Source organism: Pelodiscus sinensis, chromosome 9, assembly GCF_049634645.1.
Source record: "Pelodiscus sinensis isolate JC-2024 chromosome 9, ASM4963464v1, whole genome shotgun sequence".
In the NCBI taxonomy this organism is placed as follows: Eukaryota; Metazoa; Chordata; order Testudines; family Trionychidae; genus Pelodiscus; species Pelodiscus sinensis.
In genome coordinates, this window is record NC_134719.1 from 45,813,526 (window position 1) to 45,840,015 (window position 26,490).

A 26,490-nucleotide genomic window follows, 5' to 3' on the forward strand; every position below is an offset into this window, starting at 1 on the left:
ACTGGAGCAACCCAGCAGCACCCCAGCTGCTCTGCCCCAGGCGTCCCCAAGTCAGCCGCTGCTGAAACTGACCAGCGGCTGACTACAGGAAGCCCGAGGCAGAGTTGCTCTGGAATCAGCCGCTGATCAGTTTCAGCAGCAGCTGACTTGGGGACGTCTGGGGTTCTTAAGTTGAATCCATATGTAAGTCAGAACTGATCAGTTTCAGCAGCGGCTGACGCCAGTTCCGACTTACATACAGATTCAATTTAAGAACAAACCTACAGTCCCTATCTTGTACGTAACCCGGGGACTGCCTGTATGTAACTTTTGCATGACATTAACATATTCCTTTCTGAGGTCATCGGTAATATTAATTTCCTATATACGTGAGTTTTGATTTATTATTCATGTGAAAAGAATGGCATAAACTATGTTAACATCTAACCATTCTTAACAAAGCATTTTATTTCAGTAAAGGAATAATTTTTTTTTTACTTGCTTACACAAAAATAATCCAATGTCTTAAAATAAATCTGTCTAATATTATTTTGAGAAGTTATCACCTTGGTTTTTTTTTTATTTCTGACATTCTTAACATTTCCATGACTAGCTATGCACCAAGAAATGTAACAATGATGGAAAACTTGGGATATTAAAAGCAAACAGATTTTGCAAAGACACCAATTTCCAAAAAATAGCCTGGGTCTAGGGAACAGCTTTAGTTTCTGAGGAAAGGCGCACACATGAAACCAAAAAGAAGTCTTTTGCTCATAGCTTCACCTTTTAAAGATCTATTTTGTGTGGATGGAACACACAATCCAATTTATAATGATATTTTTTACACTGTATGGCATCTTTTAAAGCATATGTAAGGAAAAAAGAAGATGTTTAATGTTTGGTGTTCCTTCAAGCCATTTTTCCTTTTTGTTTTCAAAAACTCTGTAATGTGAAAATGGAATGATTCTGATGGTGGCACTGTTGACCATCTCCTGAGAAAATATATGGACACCTCAGAATTGATCTCAGCTACTATTTGCATCCACTGCCCCTTTGGGAAACGGGTATTTTAAAAGACATTCTGCATAGAAGTTGGACCCCAATGTGAATAGGGCCAGAGAAAATCATTTATGCTTGTACCACAGGAACTGCACTCCAGAGCAAACCAAAGGGCTTTCAGAGAGCCTGACATCAGAGTAACTAGGTAGCTCAAAGTGACATGCTTTAAAGCCACTGATGCCAAACAGCACTTATTAGGAGTATGGAGTGGACACGTGAAGAGCACAAATTAGAGCTGAGTGGCAGCGAAATGTTCTCAGGAGTCTGTTTTCCTCTTCTTTTGAAAGAACTCCCTCTTCCCTGTCCACACATGCCTTTTTCTGAATGAGCTTTTTCGGAAAAAGGCTTTTTCCTCGTAAAAAGAGGTTTACCAATGTCGGAAAACCCCCTGTTCTTTCCATTTTTTTCCGAAAGAACACAATTGCAGTGTGGATGTAAGTGACTTTTTTCTTTTTTTTGAAAAACTACCGTTTTTCTGAAAAAAACTCTGCAGCATAGACATACCCCAAGGCAAATTTAAATACCAGGTTGCTGTGCCTAGCCTATTCTCAAACACTGCACCTATTCTGCATAAATCACCTCAAAGTTCTTAGATGTTTCCATCCTTTCACCTTTGTCCTAAGGATTCCCTCTTGAATACCATCCATAAAATGTAATGTAATGTAAGCTATTAGGCTACTGTGAGCATTTGGGGCATCTGCCTGTATAATTTACAAATTCTGAATTGGATTATGCACCCTCTATTTTTACTAAGCTGAAAAATACATTTTGCATTTGAGGCTAGTTGTCCTTCCAACTTCAGGCTGGAATTAAATTCTAACAGGCTAGGGACAAAGCAACCCCCAATTTCAGCGAGTAATGTAACTTAAATACAAGACCATTGAAATGCAAGTGGCTCACAATAGATGGACTCTTAACAAGAACTGCTGATCACAGGAAAAGTTGCCTTGCTTACAAAGCAAGCCACATGCTAATAGTCTGTAGAGCAGTGGTTCCCAACCTTTTTTATACTATGGACCAGCAAATTCATTAAACATTTTTTTTAGTGGATTGGCAGTTACACTTGCATATTCATTACAGTAAACAATGATTTTGCATATTTGCATATTAATTATGGTGATTAATTTTAAGCTGTCATGTCTATTTTGCCTCCCGTCCACCCGCCATGCATTTCGTCTGCCCTGGAGCAGCCACCTGCCTGCCAGACATGCGGTTCCTCCACTCCCAGCTAGCCAGAGTAGCATCCGCCCACCAGTCACACACCCCTCCAGCCCCAGGAGTCTGCTTAGGAGGTGGGCAGGGTAGAAATTTCCTTTGTGCGCACAAGCGCACAGCTTAGAAAAAACTATGGCCTGGCACGTGGCTCCATACTGTCACTTACTGGCCAGGGTGGCCGGGTGCTCCGAGCCCCACTGGAAGTGGAAGCACAAGAGCAGCTTGTTGCCGCTGATGCCTGAGCTCACCAGGATGGCTGATGAGGCTGATGCTCTCGCCCATCCCCCGTAGGCTGCGGCGCTGCTGCCACCGCCCCCCTTGCCTCACAGCTCCTTGCGCAAGCTGCAGGCGTGGGCCATAGGGATGCCTCATCTTAGGGGCCTGCTGTGCCATTCACCACACACTTCTTCAGTGGGCGGGGCCAAGGCTGCAGGGCAGGGCCTGGCAGCGTGCTGCGGACCAGCAGTTGGAACAGCTGCTACAGAAATCTGACTGAGGTACTGGAAGATTATAAAAAGGGCACAGGCTACTCCATTGGCTCTGTTCTTTGGAGCTTTTTTCTCTAGGTCAAAGAGGAAGCAATCCAGTGGGCCTGCTACCCTGACTCCCTTCTCTAACACAAAAGAAGGAAGGGAGAGTCAGTGAGGGATTAAGGCATTTTGTTCAGGATGTTTGTGGTGTTCTAAATGATCTCTACTCTCTTGTGCTATATGTGGTTAAGAGCAATAATGTAAGAGTCTGTGCAAAGTACCTGTGTGTATTATATGCTTCACAACTTGCTACAGTCTCAGGAGTAGCTATGTTAATCTGTATCTACAACGAGGAGTCCTGTGGCACCTTGGAAACTAATAAATCTGTTAGGGGTTAATAATGAATACAGGCTAGGCATCAGCTGGAAATGCCAGACGGAGGATCTGTGCCCGAAAAATGCTTCAAACTGAGGTTGAGGCTCAGCTACACTCAGGCTCAGGAGACTTAAAGACCTAGGGTACGTCTAGACTACAGGGTTTTGTCGACAGAAGTTGTGTCGACAGATACTGTCGACAAAGCTTCTGTCGACAAAGAGCATCTAGACTACATTCAGTTCTGTCGACAAAGCAAGCTGCTTTGTCGACAAAACCCTGTAGTCTAGACACAACCCTACATGCAATAACACCTTCTGTCGACAGAACTCTGTCAACAGAAGGCGTTATGCCTCGTAAAATGAGGTTTTCCAGCGTCGACAAAACTGCTGAGTTCTGTCGACGTTATGTCGACGAAACTCAGCGGTAGTGTAAACGCAGGTATAGTTTTATCGACAAAAGTCCACTTTTGTCGACAAAACTCTGTAGTCTAGACACACCCCTAGAGACTCTCTGGTTCCCTCAAAGTCTAGTCGAGCAAGAAGCTAAGGGGGAACACTCAAGTGGGAACTTGGATTATTTTTGCAAATCCCCAGAGATTGCACAGCTCAGCACAGAAATGAGGAACCCATGATTCTTTGTGTTGCAAATGAACTTCTCATATCACAGTATACACTGTGGGAATGGCTGCAAGCAATCCCTATGTCATACAGCTGCTCCTAGATTAGTGAAGAGCAACTGGAGAATATGTAGATGAATGAAAATACAATTCTGTGGGACAACATATCACATGAAGTGGCATCATTTAGTCATTCTTCATGTCTACTTATTATAGGACAACCTAGCTGACAGACACTTAGCGTATCTTCCATGGCTCTATAAGCCCCAGGGGGAGAATTAAGGTAGTGATGCAGGCCTGATGAGAATTGTAACTATTTTCTTGGTTTTCAGAGGTTTAAATGCAAGTATATTTGATACTGTGTAAAGGTCTTCCCAACTTGGAGTTAATTAAGTTTTGGGGCAGTAAATAATATTGACTGATGAGGTTGGAAGCAGGGATGTTAAATATAATTTAACTGAATATTCGAGTAACCTCATGAAATTTTATCAGTTAGTCAACTAGTCTATAAGTCCCCAGCAGCAGAGTCAGCAGCCACTGTATTAAAGGAAGCAGGATGCCAGGTGGGAGCTGGTCCACGAGGAAGCCAGTTTAAAAACCAGCTCCCCTTGTGAACCAGCTGCCTGTCATCCTGTGCTGCTGCTTCTGAGAAAGAGGCAGCAGAGTGGGGTGGCAGCAGTCCCTGTCTAAGGTGGGTTTAAACTCCTGCCTGCCCTCCTGGCTGGCTCTTAATACACTTGAAATGCAGAGCTAAAACAGGGATAGGTCCTGGACCCAGTATGAGCCAAGACTGAGCCAGCTTGCTTGCCTGCCCAGCTCCTAATACTATTTAAATGCAGAGCCGCTCCAGAGGTAGGTCTCGGACCTGCTGCAAGCCAGGACTGAGCCAGGCTGCTGGTCAGCCTGCTAAAAAATTTACTGGCAGGGAGAGGGGGAGAGAGAAATTCATGTAGTCTATAGCATTAACCTATAAGCTTTTGCTTATCAGTTAACTGACTACTATTACACCCTAGTTGGAAGCCCTTCAGAGCAAGTAGTAAGTGATATGCAGTCATTCCATTCTGACAGCAATCCCATGACTGCTGTGAGTAGACAGGCTCACTTCACAGAAACGCCTCATGCCGTCAGTTGCGTCATCATCTGCAAGCTTTACTAATGGCTTTATGCTTGCTTTAAGGCCATTTATAAAATATTAAATATCACTGGACCAAAAACTGACCGTTGCAAGGCTCCACTAGAAACCCCTCACTCACTGAAGAGTCCCATTAACAATTGTGTTTTGTGATCTGTCAATTAGCCAGTTAAATTTTAAGGAACGTGGTGAATTATGTATCACCTGAAATATTTAAAATGAAACAGATTTCTTTCTAAACAAAACATGCCTTTAGTTTAACCAAAATGTATTGAGCTCAATTCAATGGATGAAAGTCTATGATCTGTTTTGTGAAAGATTATCCTTGCTAACCATAATATTTATGAATCTATAAAAAAGGAGAATGAAATTTGTTACATTGAGTTCCTGCTGCTGCCTTCTTCCCTTTTCTTCAATTATCCATGGATCCTCTGCAATAAGGTTTCCATTGAAACTGTTCTCAGTTTAACCATCTCTTGACCAAGTCTAAGGATTTCTTCTCTAAAGACTCATCTTCTTGATGTACCTACACTTTCGACACGGTCACTCCCATCTGGTCCCCTTCCTTCTGTTTATCTCCCTCTTGGGTTTTCTTGATCCTTCAGCACCCCTAGTTCACTTCGACCTGTTCCCACTTTGGGAGAATGCTTCTGGGCTCTGTCCTTGATTCTCTTCTCTCCCCAAACTTTCTTCCTGAAGGGACAAAGGATCTATCCAGACTTTCTTCAGGATTGAAAGATGCAAACTGCTCTGGGCAAAACCCAGAACACAAACTACTGATTAATTGACTTTATGATCCAGCCTTCCTTTTCTTTCCTGTAGCCCCAACTACAGCTTCATAAAATCTGAGAAAGTCATAGGGCTCTGTGCAGTATCAAGAACCGAGGAGTAGCAGCAAGCTCACTCTGCTGAAGAGTTGCCAGACTTGTTCCTTCCCCCTTGTTACTGGAAAACACCAGGTAAAGGCTGCAGGTGGTTCTGGGATCAAGACTAATATACCACCATTTTTCATTTTCTTATAGAGTGGAATGGGGCAGACCTAGGAAAAACTAGAATAAAGATTTAAGGAAACAGGCAGATGAAATAGTGATGAGCACAGGAAACCCTAGCAACATCAATGTTTCTGTAGAAAAGAGTATCCACGATGTGTGCTACAGGAGGGGACAGGGACGGGGGGATGACTGCAATTGTCAAAAGGAGAGCTAGAAGGCTATATAGCCAAAAGTGAAAAAGATCCTGTTAGGGCTTTGGAGGGAGAACTGGCAATATCTGGATGCTATTTCGAGTGTGCAGGGCAAAGGAGAGGGAGTAATAGACCCCTGTGTAATAGACCTGAGCACTAAGATCAGAGTCCAGTGTTGCCTACAGATGCACCATTAAAAATTTGTTTTCTGAATTTTAAACAATGTTGTTATATTACCATGTACCACATTCTAATTTTGATACTTTATCAGACAGATTATACATTTGCCTGGGTCTCATCAGTAGATCCAATCACAGTTCTTCTTACAAACATACCTCAGTTTCCTGTCCAAATCAAAAGCCAGAATTCTCATCCAGATCTACAGTCACTTCTTACAGCAGAATGGATTTCAACAGTATTGGCTTAGCAACAAATTGCTCATAATTTAATCCAACATGTAAAGTCTCATCTGACCCTGATACAGCAAAAGAATTTGCATATACTGGACACATGAAAATAGCACCAGCTGCTAGCTAGCTAATAAACTGAACATACAAAACAAACAGCTACTTTGTTATATTTGGCAATGGACCATCTATTAATTTTATTTTATTATTTATATTGTATTCATTTTTTCAGCCTCTAAAACTAACGTTTTATACAGATATTTCCATAAAGGGTTTCTTTTTTGTACTTTACAAACACCGTTTCCTGATGTTTTGTAAAACCAATTACTGAAAATACAGAATACTTTTACCTCAAGTCCAAGAGAGAATGCCTCTGATAAATACTTTGGTCACACAGGAACTAAATACAGATTAAGAAAACTTACAACAATCAATTATTTAACTATAACAAAGTAGTATGTGCAACTGTCAATAGCTGAACTGAAAATAACTACAAAAACAATTTTTTAGAATCACTGTAAACAACAGATTAGACTAATACAAAGCATGCCATAACATCTCTGGAAAGAGCACTGTCTAATGCAGATGAGATAGCAAACTGAAATTAAGTATAATCTCTGTTTATAGATGCATATACCAAATGAAACACATTAGGCAACTCTTAATATTAATAAAAATCCTTATAAGGGATAGAGAATTATTAAAAATGCTTTGATGTTTTCCTTGTTTAACATGTGCAGATTCTTTCTATATGAATACTGTATAAAATACTTCAATAAAAAAGGGGAAGTATTTGCCCCTTTTCATCTTATATTTGAAATAAATCAAATACTATGACTCATCTTTTTCATGTCTATATAATCTATGAGGGTCACTCCATTTTCTTTTTTCCAAGGACCTGAAGCACACTTTAGTTTTCTGAATTTAACTATGACTCCTAGAAAGGTTTCTGACTGAAGCTTATTTTAGTTAAATTTTCTGAAGAGTCTAATCACTTTTCCAGTATCAATCTCACTTACTAGCTTTCCTTGAAGACTAACCAATCTGTAGTCACTCAGCTTTTTGGTAATTTTTCGTCTTCTGATACACTCACACCCTCTCATCAACTTGAGAACGGGTCACACCCACACTGACTGAAATTACCTTGTTAGCACTGGTTCTCCTCATAGTAATGAAACACACCCATATTTACAGGTGTATGTATGCCTGACAAACTAAAGTTTCCTCTTCATGCATGTGACAGTGGGCTTCAGACCATGAAAACTTATCCCCAAATAAGCTTTGAGGTGTCACAGGACTCCTCGTTATTCTTCTTAATCTATGATAATAGGACAAGCAGCAATTGGCTTAAAGAGCAGCAAAGGAAGTTTAGTTTGGACATTAGAAAAAACTTCCTTTCAGGGTGGTTAACAACTTGAATAAGGTTGCAGAATCTCCATCACTGGAGATTTTTAAGAGACAGTTATTAGATGCAGTAATGGATATAGGTGATGGCAGATTCTCTTTCCTAAAGACAAAGCCAAGGCTGCAGGACAAATCTACTTCCCTCTCCCTAGCATGCACACCTAGTTTTAACAGGGTTCACTGCTGCAAGTGGGGAAGCATTCAGAAGCCTATCATCCACCCAAGTAACACAAGGGAGGGAAGTGAAAGGCTCACTGGAACACAAAGTGCTGCAGCTACTTTATCACAGACAGTCCAGGGCCTCCCACCTCCCTCTAATCACTGCCTGGTAGCTATAGGTATGTCTCCACTGCAATGCAAAATCACGGTATACAGCTCAAGTCCACAGACCCTGAGTTTGTTAATCTAGACTGAGCTTCAGCATCTCTACCCATTTGTAACCTCAGGTTAAGAACTGCTGAACCTAGATCCCATCTTGGGGCTCCAGAGCCTAGGCTAGATTATGTAGGTCCAAATACTATAATCTCTGCCCCAACTTCCTAGCGCCCTCCCAAAATGTGACCAGCATAGCCTAATATGATGTAAAGTGGGGAAAATATGACTCTCCACAGGACAAAGGAAGTCGGTTGATGAGATTATGGGATACCTTTGGTCAACTCACAGAGCATGCATCCAGTGGGCTGTGTCTACATTACAAAGCTGAGTAGTGTTACCACCTTGCCAGGATTTGACTGATCTGGCCTGTTTTCTCATGGATTTGTCAGTTTCCAGAAAAATAATTTAATCTGATTTTTTTAAAATGTGGATCTATAGATATACATTATTACTACAAGAAACAGACTCAATGTAGTTCCTTTATGTATAAAGTTCCAAAACATCCACATTCAAGTATGTAGTTAAAATACAGAATCAATGAAGTATGGAAAAAAAAATAAGGTCAGCAAAGACAGACACAATAAAGCGGCTTGGAGAAAGATGATCAAAGTAAGAAAATGATGTTATCAAGCTTATCTGTATGTGTTATCCTGCTAGATACTACAAGCGGCTATTGAAGGGAGGGGGTTGCAGATTTGTCTTGTGGTTGGCACTGTAGCAGTTTTACCTTGTTGGGAGAAGTTGCTGGGCGGGGGGAGCGGGAGAGTCATTTCAAAGATGGTATGGTAACCACAGGTGTCGGTTTGCCTCAGGCTCATACCCTTGGAGCCCTAGGTCAGTATGATTTGTACACAGACAAAAGAGCGGTTAGGCTTTAGTCTGAGTTTGAACTATAGGCTGTAGTGTAGAGATATACTGTGACTCGTTCATACTAAGAGGGTGAAATACTATGGGCTATACCAGTAAGTTTTACTAGTTTTTGCTTATTTCCATTTCACCAGTTTGCATTGCTGACCAGAGCTGTCAAACACACAGTGGGATTGACATTTATTTGGCTCATGTGACTGATTCCAACTGCAGAATATAAACTTATTTAAAAAGTGTTTCTACCAAATGTAATCCAATACAGAGCTGATCTCAGAGCTGATCTTTCCTAATCTGCAGACAACATGAAACAGTGACTCAGACCTCTATTAATCTTACAGGTAGGGTTCTAAAATTCAACAAGGACACTTCAATGCAAATATTAAACGGCCAACCTCCTTCTCGCTGGCCACTCTCATGGCCAAAGAGCCTGTTAATCTTGCACTGAGCCCAGCTGCTCTCTCCATGGTCCCAAGTCACTTGCACCCTTCTCCACTCCTGCCCTACCACACCCCAGGGCGGGCTCCTCTATCCTAATGCTCTCAGCCCATTCCACCCTCTCGTTCCCTTCAATCGCCAGATAGTCTCCCCTCACCCAAACATCCCTCGCACTCCTACCCTACCCATCAATAAAATAGTTCATTTACGTGCAGAGTTCAGAGTTTCTCCTGGCAGCTAGCACAGAGCTACGGAGAAATGACCTATCAGGAAAAGCTGTGCTCTGAGGACTTGTGGGCCCACATGTAAATGAAAATCAAACACAATTAGTAAAATGGGGCCCAACTCCAAACAAATATCCTTGATTCTAGGTGCTCCTGGGCACCTGGCTCACTAGCGAGGGGAAAGGCTGGGTTATGTGCAAGAGGCCAGGTATAGAGAGAATTCCCTGCTCTCCACAACTGGTTACTGCCCATGTTTGCATGGCGGCAGCGCTCCAGATGTGCCCTTCCAGCTGGCAAGCAAGCTCCCGCTGGAACTGGATAGCTCATGTCAGCGGGTGCCTCACTGCCCACCTTGCAGAAGTGCCACTCGCTGCTGCAGTCCTGCATGTGGCTGGGTGGGAGGGAGCCAGTCTGGACGGGAGCCAGTCTGGGCTTGGGAGATGCGCTGGACTTGGGTCTCCTCCGAGACACTCTTAGTGGTTCCCTTGCTTGCTGTGCCCTCAGCAAGCCTGGAGCTGCATGTGACAGAGCTGACAGACAACTGGGAGCCTGCCTCCACTCCCGGCATGCATGGGCTGTGCTCTGGGCCTTGCAATAGCTGAAGCAGCCACCTGAGCTATGGGACAGGCCACCGGAAAAGCTACAGCCAGCGCTGAGCGGGCAAAACCCTTGAGACGTGGAATCTGCCCAGGCCAGGCTGCTAGGAGGCTTTGCTGGTTCCCAAAAAGTGTCTGGGCTTTAGAATGGTGACAGCAAAGGCCATTGGGGAAGGGAAGAGACAGAATTGCTATATGGAAGGGAAAAAACAGAAGACAAGACAAGGACAGGGAAGAGAGGGAGAGAAATAAAGCTAGAGATGGGAGAGGAACAAGGGACAAAAATGGAGGTGGTTTTAAAGTTGGACATATTTTTGCAATGAATTATGCTAGTAGGAAATGGAATAAACAACAGTAATAAGGAAAAGTGTGTGATTCGTTAAAGGTCAGACATAGTTCACAGCATGAAGAACTGCCTCTGACTCACCCAGCCTAGGTCAGCACTCCATGAGAGGAAATTATATTCTATGATGAGAGTATGCTCTGGCTGCACCATCCCCATAGCAGTTACACTGAATAAGGTACAGACAGTGTGTGTGCATGCAAGTAGGACTATAAGCAAAGGAAAAATGGAGTGAAAGGTTGATGTAGGTACAGTGAGCCCTCGCTACTTCGCGGTTCGACCATCGCGGATTCACGACTTCGCGGACTTTTTTCATTACGTATGTATATATTATAAAAGAAATATATCGCGGATTTTCCGGAAATTTCGAAAATAGCCGCGATATATGAAGACCCCAAATATTTCGTTAATTCCATTAATAATTAGTAATATCTGCTAATTATTGTAGTAATATCTGCTAACTGGTTTGTTAACAGTACTACGTAAAGGGAGGGTTTTAAAAGTCTGAATATACATGTTAAATAAATACGTAAATATGGTGTCCCTACTTCGCGGATTTTCAGCTATCGCGGTCGGGTTTGGAACCTATCTACCGCGATAAACGAGGGTTCACTGTAATAGAAGAGAGAATCAAGAAATTGAGGTGAAGAGTGAGACAACGCTGGAAGAAGCAGAGAACACTACAGGAACTGAGGAGGAAGGAACTTAACAGAATATGGGAAAGGAACAACAAAAAATATTAAAACACAGAAGAGATAAAGAGAGAACAAAGTATAGGCAAAACTACACAAAGGCCACATCTACACAACAAGGTAAGGTCCAATTTAATGTGGTCAACTTCTGGGCACCCGATTTTGAAAAGTCAAAGGTCCACATCCTCAATGCAGGGAAGAATCAAATATAGTCCAAAGTGGCACGTCCCCATTAGGGAGCCTACCATCAACTCAGAGAGCAATGCACCGTGGATAGCTTTGCATTCTTGACTGCTCCTGCTGCCCGCTGAGACCAATCCTCTGCAGTGTGTAGTTATGGGTTCATGTCATCAGCATCCCATAATGCACTCATCTAGTCCTTCCATCCTTGCATAAGGATCAACGGGAAGCCGCGCGCCCACACCTTTTTCTGCCCTGGTTTCCCATGCAGATGCCATAGTAGCACGAGCATGGATCCTGCTTTGCAGCAAACCATAGTGATGCTGATATGTACCATGGTGCACATAATGGCCCACTACTTCGAGAGAGACAAGGAGCCAGCCACTAGCCCTGTGCTGGGCTGGGAGCTGCTTCAGCTGGGCTGAAGTGGTCCCTCCCCTGGGATCCCACTTAGGTAGTTAACCAATTAAACATTAGGTTGCTGTAACGTTTAACCAGTTTAATCGGGATTTTACCTTCCTAATTCTATGTTAAGGAAGCCTGATCTTGAGCATCTACACTGTATTGTAACCCTAGCTTTAAGACTGTCTTTTCAGACCTGTGCTTGAACCTAACGTTACTGTGTCCACCCTGCAACGTGAGGATTCAAGTCAAAGTAATAATACACAGGAATCCATAGAGCCCCACCTCTCAAAATGTGGCCACTCTAGCCCATGGTACACTTTGGGAAAAAAGTATTGCCTACCCTGCACGTTGTCAGGAAGCAGCTTGCTTTTTAAAAGGCTTGATTGATTCACTCTCCATTACAAACCCAGGAGACTGTCTGACTGTGTGCTTGCAGAGCAGTGAAAAGAACAGAATAGGTTAACGCTGACCTGAGCTGCTGCCGATGCCAAAGGGTGGGCTGCAGGGGACCGGAGGGTTTTCTTATTAATAGAGTGGATTGCAGATTGTTGGGAAAAAGAAAGTTAATGAAGATATTCAACAGAATTGTGCAACTTCTGACGGACACCCATGACCTTAGTCAATCGGGACTGAAGCTAGATTGTAAATCAATAGGACTTACACCCTAGGTCCTGGGTAAACTCTAGCTTGAACCCTCAGCCCCAGCAAGGTCCTGGGACCCTGAGTTTGAGCCCTGAGTTAGCTCAACTGTAATGCAGACACAAAGAAGGCTAGCTTTGAGCCTGAGCTTATCCACTATCTCTACACTGCAACGTAAGTCTAGGTTTTGAACTCGGCTCAAGCCTAACTCACCTTCCATCTTCACACAAATCACGCCAACCCAGGACCCGAATTTCTATATTAAGCTTTGCTCTGTAATTAGTACATCCTGTGGCACAGTCTCCTAATACACTATATGCCACTTGGAAAAACTATTTTAAAAATAACTAGACACAGCGTTTAAAAACTAAACTCTCAAAAAGTTCAGAGTAAAAGGTGATATGCAATGTTACACATTAAAAAAAACCTCCTCTGTATATTAAGACAGCTTGTACAGAACTATGTTGCATTTTGAAGTCTTTGACATTTCTCAGAGACATCATTTGAGGTTTGTGCCCAATCATTTTTAACTAGAAAACATGGGTAGTATAGCATGCCACAATCCAAGGACTCACAATTCTTAGAACTGTTGGAACTACTTGTAAGTTTGTTTTAGCAGATAAGAGAAAGGCTTTTATTTACAGTAGTTCTTTACATTTAAAAATGGAGAAAATCTGAGGGCTCAGAGAAAATTATTAAGAATATGAAGTTGACCTATATTCTAAGGATCTTTGACTTATAATAATAATGTTATATGAAGAACTGTAAATAGTATGATAAAAGGACATTCTGCATATCATGCTCTGTCTTATAAATTATTCTTGGAATATTTTAAGAGAAGAAAATAGATATCACTGATTATCTATTACAATTAACATTAATAACCCTAATATACTCACTATTGTTTTTAAGTGTAACACTGGAAATAAGGTCAAAATAGGATTTCGACTAGGACCATATGTCTAGGACTTGTACATTGCCACCTCTTCTGAGAAGAAATGTATGTCACTAGAATTATTGAACACAAAATTAAAATTTTCAAGGACAAAGATTTCATTGCTTTCCAAATACAGAAAGCCCACAAAGAGACTTCCAAATTCACCTGGAGCCTCATGTTGTTCACCTTATATATGCTTTTAAAATATTTGCCTCATTTTAAATGGATGCGATATACTGGATTTCACTAGCAACTATAAAACTAATACTAAATTTTAAAAATGAAAAAAATATACACAAGTATTTTTAAAGGCAGAAAGTAGATATGTGATATTTTTAATAAAAAGTCAGGATTATTTTCCTGTCTTAAGAGATTTGCTAACATCTCTGCTTTCTAATGAAAATGAATGCTTTGATGTTTATTTATGATATGTGATGATTTACTTTTTTATGGCTTGTTTGACAAGTTAAAGTTTGCATTTTTAATATGTTCTGAGAATTCAAATGAAACAGCTTAAAATTTGTATTATCTACTTTTCTCCAAAAATATTTTCATTTTCTGGAATTGCCTTTTCTTACAGCAATTTTTTCAAAACAGATATTTAATTTATCTTGTACAGTAATGCTATATTCTGTCTTATTTTAGAACTTAGACCTTTAATAAGGTATTGGAGAATATCACAAAGGTCTTGCTTGCTCTCAATAATTCTTTAACTATGCTATTTAAATAGAGACTTTCTTGCTTCAATGCAGTTAGAAGATGTGCTATTTTTCTTTATCATATCTATCACCAATTACAGCTTAGAAAGATAAGCAGCACAACTGGACGATCACGTAACATCATGGTTAACCAGAAAAAGGAAGAAAAGGAAAGTAAAGGGAAAGGTACTCTGCACTTTTGCTTTCAAGGTCGTCAAGTCTAAAACCTCTCTTACAACTTGACAATGAAACACCGTGTGAGAATTAGAAAGGTCAAAAAACAACTAAATCTACATTCAACTGAGCAAAAAAAGTATTAAAAAAAATAACCTATGAAACTGTGTACCAGATTATGAGATACACACAAATATTCTCTCTCAGATGTTTACTTTTACAAAGCACAATGAAGTTCCACAACATTAAAATAGAGATTGAGCAAACGAAGCTGGAGAACATAATATAGCTTTACACTAAGACCTCAGATATCTAACAATTAAAAGAGTAAATGAATACCAATTCAATTACGTTTTTATTAGTAACACTGCTATAGTTATTGAAGATAAAATTAGATTTGATTTTAAATTCTATCATGTATCATTTTGGATTTTTTTATCCTAGATTTGGGGAGCACTTTATCTTACTTACAATTATCTTTAATTGGCAAATATTGAATACCTAGATTATGAATTAATTATATTCATCAGGATGCTCTGAATCAATTTATTATTTACTTGTAAAATGTCTGACTCAATGGTATTTAGAAGCTTAATTCAGGAATACAGACTAGCAAAATGTTATTTCCTCCTTATTTCAATTAAACTGGATTTGCAATAGTGAGGCATATTCTTATCTTTAATGTATCATGATTTGTTTGTCTTTTCCTACATTAATAGTAACATCTGTACAACACTTGAGCATTTGTGCATTTCAATACTAACACCAAGCAATTAAAAATCATATCATGCTGCCCAAAAGTATGAGATTGACTTTAAAATGGTGACTTCTTAATTTTGCGCACACACAATTTTGGATACTTTTTGTCAACCTTCTTGGTTTCAGGTCTTTACAGAACATTATGGCTTTGCTATACTCACCACTGTGGCACTTCCTTGTAACTGGCTCATCTGGAGATTAGATCACCACTGGTTTGACGCCTCCTCTTGCAGTTTTTCTGCCACTTGCCCCAATCTCTCATTTAGCAGCCACATTCATACCCTGCACAATGCAGTGCTTCCTCTGATGTTTGGCCCACTGGTTAGGCAATTACAGTTGGCTTCCGGGGTATCAAAACCTCTTTAACTCACTGCCTCAAGCAGTTTTCAGGATCTACCATTCTGTATGCACCACTCCCTGTGGCTGGTAGGTAAACCTGTCCTGCCCTCTATACTGATTTCCAGCCCAGAGAAACCTGCAATCAGCAGCATGGTCTCAGTCTTGCTTTTTTCACTGCACTTCCTATTTCTCTCTGTCCACCTTAAGAGTGACTGACCTGTCTATTCCTCTGCAACCTCTTGCTGTTCTTTTTATAGAAGTCCAACCTCTTCCTATCAGCTGGACTTCACATTCAATTAAGGTAACCCCATGTGAGGCATTTTAACCTCTTGGGGGGAGGGGAGGAAGAGAACATCTCATCAGAGATACGCTTGGGTGTCTTTGTTTTGAAAGTTCTTCCTATAAGCATGCAGGTTAAAAACTTTTATTTAAAAAAGAGCAAGCGGAGATTCTCATATAATTTCTGCAGTTTTAAGAAAACTACACCATGAAACTTGTGATAAAATCCTGAAAGTTGCCAGCACTGATGTAGCACTACAGATTGTCCAGTAAAAACACAGCAGTGATATCGTCCCTAGTCAATACAGATAAAACCTAATATATTAGGATACTTTCCTCACTTCCCTAGTCATTAAAGGCATAAAGTGAATAGAACTCACATGGGAACATATTTTTAACTGCGGACCTCTATGGTACCGAAATTGGGCAACTAAAGCTTAGTCTTTTACAAAAGGAAAGTTGTTAAAATCTCACCTCCTGGAAGAGAGGAGGAACAGAATCAGCTGTTGGTTCCACTAAGAGCTGTGGTGATGAGACTCAGTGCCTGCATCCTATGACATGGCAGTAGCATCATGTTAGTTACACAAAGACGTCCATTAATTTTGGGAAAACTGTATAGTGTTGTTTTGCTTGGTGGCTAATTATTGGCTGCCTGCTGTTCAAGCTGTGGACATTTCAATTGTCAGAAACATGCCTCTGTCCAGTCATTGCAAGATGCTCAGCAACATGGTGCCCTGTTAAGGGCTCCTCTTTGTCTTTGAATAAAACTGACAGGCACGATACCATTCATAGTGGAGGCCAAGGTACAATTTCTGCTTTCCAGAACTCATTATTGCATTTCCCTCCTTCTTAAGTGACAATTCAAATACACATAAAGAAGCTTTGGCAATTTTTCTCTTTCTGTTACATATCACTTATTCTTCAGACAATTTTAGAAGTATTTCCTTCATAAAATAATACTAAATTCACTGCACCACACCTCTGAAAACAAACTAATACCAACTGAAGAGAAGACTATCAAGCAATTTCCTCCACAAGCAGTACGAAGACTGAGAGCATCAAGACACCTCATACATATTTAATGATAGCCTGATAGGATGACATTAACATCAAACAGCAATCTAGGTTTGCTACATTAAACATGATTTCTGTGTTAAGAGGACATCACACACTGCCTCCAAGATCTAGATTCTAAGAAATGCCCATCGACTTGGACAAGGTGTAATGAGGCTAGTTGCACTGTGGAAGACATTAGACACATCTTGGATTAAAAAAAAAAAAACCAACAGATTCAATGGGTCATAAGACCAGACATGCCATAAGGCAATCTGTCATAGAATACTCATATTAAAAGTGTTGTGTCAAATCAGAACATTCAAAAGAAAAGACAAACGCTCCTTTATGTTGTATGAAGTGTAAACGTAGAGAATTAATAATTCATGGGATAGAAAAAAAATCAGATTTGGATATAAATATTAACGGGACACCGTCAACTTATTTAGACTAAAGTTCTGACTGTCTTACCTTAACACTGTCAGTTTAGTGATGAATAGTCTTTTAAAGCACATCAGTCAATTAAAAAAGTACATTAACATGAAAAAATTAAGATTTCCTGTTTTTGTAGGACCTACACAAATAATGTTCTTTTGTTTGTGTTCTGCTGGTGCAAAGCAAGCTCTAATTAACTATATCACTTGATTCCTGGAGTTGTGCTGTGTTGACATCAATCATATTGGTATACATGTAAAAAAAGTAAACCAACACATGTTAAATCCAAGATCCAGAGGTGGGAATAACAGGATGAGAATGTCAGAATAATCAACATTTGACAAATTGAAAGGTAAAAATGTCATGCTGCCATAGAGTGATCTATGTAAGTTGCAGAATTACTCTTGGAAAAAAAAATATCTAGACTAGGGCTACCTACAGAACAACAATACATAATTTATAAAATAAAGAACTAGACAAATACTATACTAGGCATATAACTAATCAAATATTGCACAAAAAGGTATGTTACATATTTTTTCAACTCATAAACCATAACATTCATCAAGTATATTTCTTGAATACAATTTTATTAGTTTAATTAAATCATTTGGAGAATAGAGATGTGAAAGGTTAACCAGTTAACCGATAAGGGCTAGAGCAACTCCCTGCCCAAGGTAGGCCCATGTCTACCTCATGTCCCTCTTTCTGACTCATGTCCAGCATCCGGAGCAGCCTCTGTCCATGGGGAACTTGACCAGAGGCAGCTGCAGCCCCTGCACAGGAACTGAGAGCCAGCAGAGCCAGCCCCAGTGCCAAGCTAACATTTAATCGGTTAACTGATTAACTGGGATTTTATATACCTATTTGAGAATCTACATATTTAAACATCTCTGGAAAATGATGCAATTATTTTGGTGACTAAGCAGTTGGATACTCTCAAAGGTTATAAGAGGTATTTTTCTGACTCATGTCCAGCCTTCTCTGCATCTTATCTTATTAAGTACTAGGGAGCTCCATCCCCTGCTCATTATGCTTGCCAACCTGTGGAGGTAGGCAGCCCTGGCTCTCCCCGCAACCACTAGGGAGGGCCAGGTTGAAGCATCGCAGCCCTGCTCTTCCCCCCCGGTCTGGTGGGCAGAGCCGAGGCTGGGCCAGCCCCATCTCTGCCCTCACTCCCAGCCACCAGGGAGGGCCGAGGCCACGGTGTAGTAGCCGCAGCTCCCCGCCACGGAGAACCAGAATGAGGGAGAAAGGGAGAGGACATGATGATGTCACTCTGGCATCCTGTAGGAAATTTTTTTTGACACACACAGATAGAAAGAAAAAAAAAGATTTTTTGTAATGAAGACACAACATCTGTGTAAATTCAGATCCACAAAGCCAGTATTAACTGAGGGTACGTCTACACAGCAAAGTTATTTCGAAATAACAGCTATTTGAAATTCATTCGAAATAGTGGAGCACTTATTTTAAATTTAGTAAACCTCATTCCACGAGGAATAATGCCATATTCGAAATAGCTATTTTGAAATAAGTGCTATGTAGACACTTATTTCGAAATAGGGGACCTCCAGCCTTCCCAGGGTGCCCTGGTGGCCACTCTGGGCACAACCAAGAACACTCCTCTCCCTCTCGCCCCTCACACTCCCCCCACCTCCCGAAGCCCTTAAAGGGGTTGACTCTGGCCACAGTGCCTGTGCCAGCTCCAAGCCTATCAGCCCAGAGCAAGCAGTCACTGATCCTGACCCAGTGGCCCCAAAACACAAGCCAGCAAGCTACTGGCAGCCAGCCCTCCACCGCTCCCCAGGAGCAGTCTTCCAGCTCCCAGGAGCATATCAGGGACCGGAGAAGGAGGGCACCTTCCTGGTCCAGGGTGGAGATCACGGACCTTATTCAGGTTTGGGGGGGATGCCCCAACATCCATGATCTCTGCACTAGAAGGAGGAACACCGACATCTATGGCAGGATAGCTGCCAGCCTGGCCACCAAAGGCCACATGCGAACCCAGGAGTAGGTCTGCATGAAAATCAAGTTGGTCTGGCGAGACCCCCAACCCTGAGCTTCCCCTCCTCCTTCTTCCCCTTGCTTCCTCCTTCCAGCTCCCTCCTCCCAGGAAATAACGCTGTAGTGCAGACATACCCAGAGTTCCATAGTGAGTAAATGACAACCTTTTTTCATACATGTGGAAAGAAAGTGTATATAAAAAGAGTAATACATGGAAATTGCAACCTGTCTTTTCATTTGATTGCCATGCCTCCATTCCTATATCCCCAGCCTTCCCTAACCTGCCCCTTCTGCACTTCCGCACTGCTCATCTGCTGCCTCCATTCCTATATCCCGTCACCATCCCCCTTACTGCACCACCCACCCCCACGTATACCCTTATCCCCCTTCCTTCTTTCCTACGCTCACCCTGCCCCCTCCCACAAATTTGTTGAGCTGCACACAACGCTCCTGTATTTGCAGAGCTGCAGCAAGCAATGCAACAAGCAGACACATGAAGATTTCTTTGAGGCCAGTGTACTGATTAAGACCACAAAAACAATGCTAGGTTGTTGGTGGCATTCATAGAGCAACTACAGATGGCACAATGCTGCTTCTCGATATTAGAAATGAGCACTGACTGGTGGGATTACATTATGGTGCAGGCCTGTGGTGACAAGCTGCAGAACTTCTGGATGCAAAAAGGAATATTCCTAGATCAGCATACCAACCTCAACCAGCTCTCCACAGTATGACAAAAGAACGAGACACAAATTGAACATGGAAAAACTACTACTGACTGCATTTTGGAAATATGCAACACAGGATTGCTACTGATCAGCTGGAAAATCCACACTGGGAGCCATTGTCATATAAATGTGTAGGGCTGCTAATACCATTCTACAAAGCAGGACTGACTTTCAGCCACGCGCAGGACATACTGGATGGATTTGAAACAATACGGTCGCCAAACTGTGATGGGATGATATCGTGCATATCCCTATTTTGATACCAGTGCACCTTGTCATAGAGGACGTCAACAGAAAAGATGGTGGATCACCTGGAATGTTTCATGACCAATGATTTAGGGGACCCAGCCTATCCTTTGCTTGCCTGGCTCATGTAGCAATACACTGGAGACCTCAACAGCGCCAACAAAACATCTAGCTACTGCTAAACAAAAAACACTCCCCTGATTTGAACAGTACACTCTCAAATGACATGAGTAGTTTTAGCTTTATAGCTTCTCTGGAAAAACCTAAATATAGAATGGAAACACATAATATGCAGATGGACACAGACAAACAGACTTTTTGAAGATAAAATAAAAATTCCAGAAATGATAAATATTCCAGTCCCAAGGGCCTATCATAAACTCAACAACTCCAAGCAGATTTCTAAAATCTCAGACTCTTCTATGGGCCCTAATCTCTTGTGAAATACAATGTAAAAGAAGTGCCCAAGCAACTGACCTAATCTCAAACATACACACAATTAATTACTGCAGCATAATAAAGTATTTCCAAACAAACTTTCTTCAATATAGGGATGGAGGAGAGGGAAAGGCTTTACAGGTTTCTTATTTTAGTTTGTGATTACCTGCTCTTAAACAAGTAAGACTTATATTTGATATAATGGAAAATACAATACTATTTATAATTTAAGATAACCAAACATACCATTCATGAAACAAAAACTGAGCCATTAGAATGAAAAATAGAAACATACAACTTTGTTCAAAACAGATGATTAAACGCCATTAAAATAAAATTCATACCTTTATCATTCTAGAGAGGTCACCAGCATCTGCTAATTCCAACACTATGTTTAGCTCATTGTCTTCAATGAAGGAGGCATAGTATTTAATTACATTTGGATGATTCAGTTGCTAAGAAAAGAAAAACATGTTTCAAAATAAGGACATGCTGTTGAATGAATCAATGACCAATGAAGTATCTTTTCTTAACAAGGAAAAAACTGATATACTACAGAATACTGTAGAAGGGTAGCAGGTGTGAAAAGCATGTGCTAATACGAATTATTTACATTTCAAGACTGCAAGAATTTATGAACCAATTTTAAATCAAAGTCTCAAATAATGCTATAGTTTTGAAGTAACAAAAGAATGTAAATAAATACACATTTATTTAGATTTATATTAAATTTTAAATAATTCTGGAAGTTGTTAAGCGTCAAATTGTACTCAGGTGATAATGAATAAGACAACATAAAATACTGTGAGATGCCTAAAAAGTCTTCAAGAATTAAGTAGGATCTATTTTTAAAAGTTAATCTTGAATAAGTAAATACATTTACAAGTTATGCTTTAAGTAAAGAGCCATGAACTGACCAAGAGTGCATATTTACATTTTGTAATAAGCACTGGTTCGCTGGCTTGCTTTTAAAAAAAAGTCTGATATTATTGAACAAGCTTAAAGTTCTCTAAATCTTTTGGGAGAGGATATATATCAAAATCGAGCAAAAAGTATCAGCAGGCATCCAGTGCAAGAAATTTGGTGAAGTAGGTTATTTGTTGAATGGAACCGATTTTAACTTCTCGGTTTTCAACTAGAATAATTCAGGTTTGCGTATAAGAAGTTAAAATATATATTTTTAGATGACTATATATTATTTCCTATCTTGCAAGAACATGCCAGTCATGGTCAAATGCAATGTATTACAAAAACTAAAATTAATCCAAACTGCTGTGTTTCTTGGAAGCAACTAGGCCAGCTGTCAGTCACATGGTTAGCTTGCACTTCTGACCCATTCGGTCTCTCTCAAGTACAACTTTTCAAATCATTAGTTCTCAGCCTTCCCTCTTCTCGGAATCTCTCACTCACAAACCCAGTGCCAGAATGAAACATCCATTTTATACCAATGTTTCCTCAGCAGATCCAAGTGGATTTGGCACTTAGAATAGGTTTCCTTTTGTGATCTGTTACCAGCTGGTAAATGCAATGACTAAAAACAGGCACATCTGTAATAGCTCATGTCAGACTTCCCATGTGATGTTTCCAGTAATGCTTCAGGTCTGTTTACAGGCTGAACAGAAACAACCGAGATTAACTGTGGATTTTTCACACCTTTTAATGACATAGCTGGCTCAATCTACTTTTTTAGTATAGACCAGGTATTAGTTTCTTGCAAAAAGGTGAGTTGTCACTAGTTTTTTTGTTTTTGTTTTTTCCTATCCAGCTCATAAGGTGGCACTGGTGTTAAAGTTTAAAGCCAGTTGAGCCCTTCCATTCAGAGATAGAATAATGGATAGTAGCCACCAGAGGAAAGTGTGATGGAGGGGAAAAGTGACTGATGGGTTAGAAGAAAACTCACAAGAAAACTGCAGTTAGGGGGTATGCTCCAATTACTTCACACTGTACATTTTGTAGTGTTCGATTTACTCAAGCTGAGCAGCCACTTCCTCATAATATAGCTGTAGCCAGTAGCAATTCTTGGTTAAGTTTATACACTTTGCAGTGCAAACCCTTCCTTTCAGTTTCTCATAAACTGGTCAGATTTCAATCACGCAGGCTGAAATTTTCCATGTTTGCAGTCTGCCTCTCATATTTTTCAGTAACCTGTCTCTCCTTCTGTCCTCTCTGAACATCCCAAGAGTTTCAGTGTAAAGGTTCAGCTGTTTCCAATAGGGATGTAAGATTATTGGATAGTCAGCTAGTGATATGACTAGTTCCTGCCCTCCCCCCCGGAACCTCTATCAGAGAGAGGCAGCAAGGCAGGAAGCAGGAGCGGGTGCTGGGGGGAGCCAGCTTAAAAGCCAATTCCCCCCAGCACCATCTCTGCTGGGGGCAGAGGTGGAAGAGGTACATTGGGAAATGGCACAAGTGCGACTGTGCTTTTGAAATACACAATAGCCCCAGCGGAGCTCTTGCACACTTCAAAGGCTCAGGAGCCACAGGGAGTACAGGGCCAGCAGGAGTCTCCACTGACCTAACACGCCTTGCAGGGCTTCTGTTTTTGGGATGTACAAGAGCCCCAGTGCCACAAGGAGTGCAGGGTCAATCCCCCAGTGGACCCACACTCCCCACAGAGCTTCCACTTTTGCAACCTCTGTTCCCCACTCCAAGCCCTCTCTCACCCCCTAACCCTTACTCTTGCACCCCCCCACACACACATCTCTAGCCTCCTGCCCTGAGACCCTCCTCAGCCCCTCACACCCTGATTCCTGCACCCCTCACACACACTTAGCCTCTTGCCCTGAGCCTCCCCCCACATCCGTAAGGCGCTCCCTGACTCCTGCACTCCACACACTGCCAGCTGCCTGCCCTGAAGGACCCGGGCAATGCCAGATAAATCTTCTATTATAGAATGCTTGAGTGTCTTAATATTGTGTTTTCTTCAAATGCTTGAACATAAAAGCGTGCAATTTAAGGTCTTCTGCTTCTGAACGCTTGCCTCCTTTTAAAGGAAGTTTATTTTTTTTCAAGAAATGAAAAAGGAAATTAAATAGAAATCTTTAAAAATTACATATCAAAGCCTCACGTAGAAGACAAAGGACACTTCGTCACCATTTCCTGTTAGATGGAAAGAAAAATCAATAAAATATAGCTAAACTTTAACAAGTCTTTACCTTAAGAAGATCTATTTCTTTGATGCAGTCAGCCCGAGCTTTGGCATCCATTAAATCAAATATCTGCAGAAAAACCACAAAGCACTTTTTTTAACAGCAGTAAACATTGGGCCACCATGATCATTTATTACACTTGAATCTCTTTAACCCAGCAACCCGGGCAAACAGGGTATGCCAGATTAAAGATTTTGCTGGGCCAGGAAGGATGCTGCAGAGTCTGTCCGTGAGTGGGTAGAGGTTTGGCACTTACCTGCAACCCTGCTTTTAGGGGCACATGTGGCTCCACACTCCTCATTGCTCCCAGGCACTGCTTCCCCTCCTCTCCTCCCACCCCCACTCCCGCTATGGGAACAGCAGGGAAAAGCTTCCTGGGAAATGGCTCTGCATTCTGTTATTCCTCCATCTGTGTGTGTTGGGGGGGGGGGGGGGGGGGGGGGGGGGGGAGGGAGCCACAGCATGCAGAGCCACTTCATCCTCTATACCATGGGTTTTCCTGGATTAGGGATGCTGGCGTATGGAGGTTCAAGTATATTCTATAGTGTCAACAAAAGCATGCTGACCACTTGATGGGAAAAAATAGCATTGCAATAAGAACTAACTCTGATCCTTAGTACAAATTTTAGCATTGTGGTCATGCATGTACTGAAACAGACACACTATTCTTTCAGATACTTCTTAGAAAATAAAAGTAATTATCATTACTATATTTTTCAGTATTTTTCAATATTTTCTAAAAATACATACTGGGTATTATATGAGCAGCCATGTTCTTCTGGTAGCAAATATGAAGTATTTGAATATTAATTGAATATTTATTAAGCAATAATATTTTCAGTATTAATATCTGTGGTGGCCAATCCCTGCACATCTCTATGAAGCTTTCCTAGAGGAACTCTTTCATGCTTGTCACAAGGTTTCTGGGAAGGCCTGCCTTATTCTATCCTCCACAGTTGGACACCTCTCCACACCAAGCCAGCAGTAAGTGGTCTGGCATCCCTGTAACACAAAGCACTTCAGCACAAGGTCCAGCTTATTTCTGGTCACATTCAGTCAGCATCTGCTTCCTATCCTGTGAGATTCAGAAGAGGCTGATCCCAACCTGGATGAAGCAGGGAAAGCTATATAACTCATACTATTGAGGCAGTACACCTGTTTACTCATCCACAACAAAGCATGACCATGGGTTTACTGATCATATGAGTCCCTCCAAGCATGTCCTTTCTCCTCCTCCCTTCTGGCAGGCCCCTGTGGGAAGGGAAAGTTGCACTCTTCCAGCAAACGGGGATGTGTGCGTGTGTGTAAACACAGTGACCATATGCATGCATGCACGCCCCCGAGCTTCCTGGCGGCCCTGCGGGAAGGGAAAGTTGCACTCCCCCAGCAAACGGCCGAGGGGGGGAGGGAAAGGAGTGAACACACTGATAACACACTGACTTTGTGAGCCCATGAAAGCATGCCTGGGTCCTCCTCTGGCAGAGCCCGTTGCAACCACCATCCCCTCTGCAAATACAGAGGCACACCTCCCGCTGGGAGCTGCAATATGCAGCCACTGTGTTGTGCGTTCTTTCAAAGTGGAAGCAAAAGAGCAAGAGCCCCAACTTGTGCTTACTATGCCTGCCCCCAAAATGAGCCCAGCTGCTCCTTGCAAATGTGTGCATCGTACCTGCCCAGCAGGCACTTCAAGCTGTTACTTTGACCTTGTACATAACACATCTATTGTGTAGGACAGACGTTCTTTTGTGGAAAAAGATTAGCTTTTATGTTCTCTCACTCCCCCAGTTATCATGAATCAGAAGGTGAAAAAAAACGTACTCAGGGTGACATGATAATGAGCAAATGCAATTCACCTGCACGGACAGCATGCAACTAAATGCATGGAGGAGAATGAAATTGCAGGTGATATGGAGCATGAGGAGAGGAGAGTGTGCAGGGAACAATCGCAGGACCGAGGATGAAATCTTGAATCTCATGGGGCAGCAAATAGAGCTGCTGAGAGCATGGTAGAGGCACAGGAGAAGCATCTGGAACACCCTATGCACCCTACAATGTGGGAGGCAAATGGAGGGGGGAAGGAGAAGAAGGAGACCAAGAGCAGCTTTGCACTCAACTCCCAAGGATGTATCCTGGAACAAAAAGTTGTCATTTCCACCACAGCTGTGAGCAGGAGGATTGTAATGCACCATTTGCTCTTGCTGCTTTCCCTACTCTCAGAACTCAAACCCTGAACTCCTCTTCTCTGTTCCCTGTGATTCCTAAATAGGATCTTTATTCCTTGTGTTATACCGGGGGCGGAGGGGCAGTTTACAGGCCACACACTTAACGAAGGGGGCACCATGTTAAGGGTGAATAGACAATGGTCATATTGCTGTGTGGTCATTCACAAAACTGGTTTTCAAAGGCTCTCTGTGCCCTTTGTGCAGCTACATCGGACAACTATGCACATCACTGATGGGGAGCATAGGATATTTGCATAAATCACATGGCTTAAAGCCTAGGAATCAGGGTATGCCCTATCCCTAAGCTAAGTCCCACTCAGGACTAGCTAACAGTAACTGATAACTATTCATCTATTTTACAGGGAAAATTCGTAACACAGAATGAAGCAACAAAGTAGCAGATGTTCCAGCATTATCACTGGTAGCAAGA

At 41.6% G+C, this 26,490-nt stretch overlaps 1 protein-coding gene across 6 annotated transcripts in view; it reads right to left on the reverse strand.

The window, feature by feature from the left end:
* The window catches only part of NEK7 (NIMA related kinase 7), a 127,284-nt gene that overhangs the window by 38,358 nt on the left and 62,436 nt on the right, over positions 1 to 26,490 (reverse strand). For all 6 annotated transcript variants that reach the window (XM_075936690.1, XM_075936685.1, XM_075936686.1 and 3 more), the window contains 2 exons: positions 23,845 to 23,907; positions 21,034 to 21,144 (listed from right to left, as the gene is read on the reverse strand). In XM_075936690.1, the coding sequence (XP_075792805.1) occupies positions 21,034 to 21,144; positions 23,845 to 23,907 (174 nt within the window). The remainder of the gene's footprint in view (positions 1 to 21,033; positions 21,145 to 23,844; positions 23,908 to 26,490) is intronic.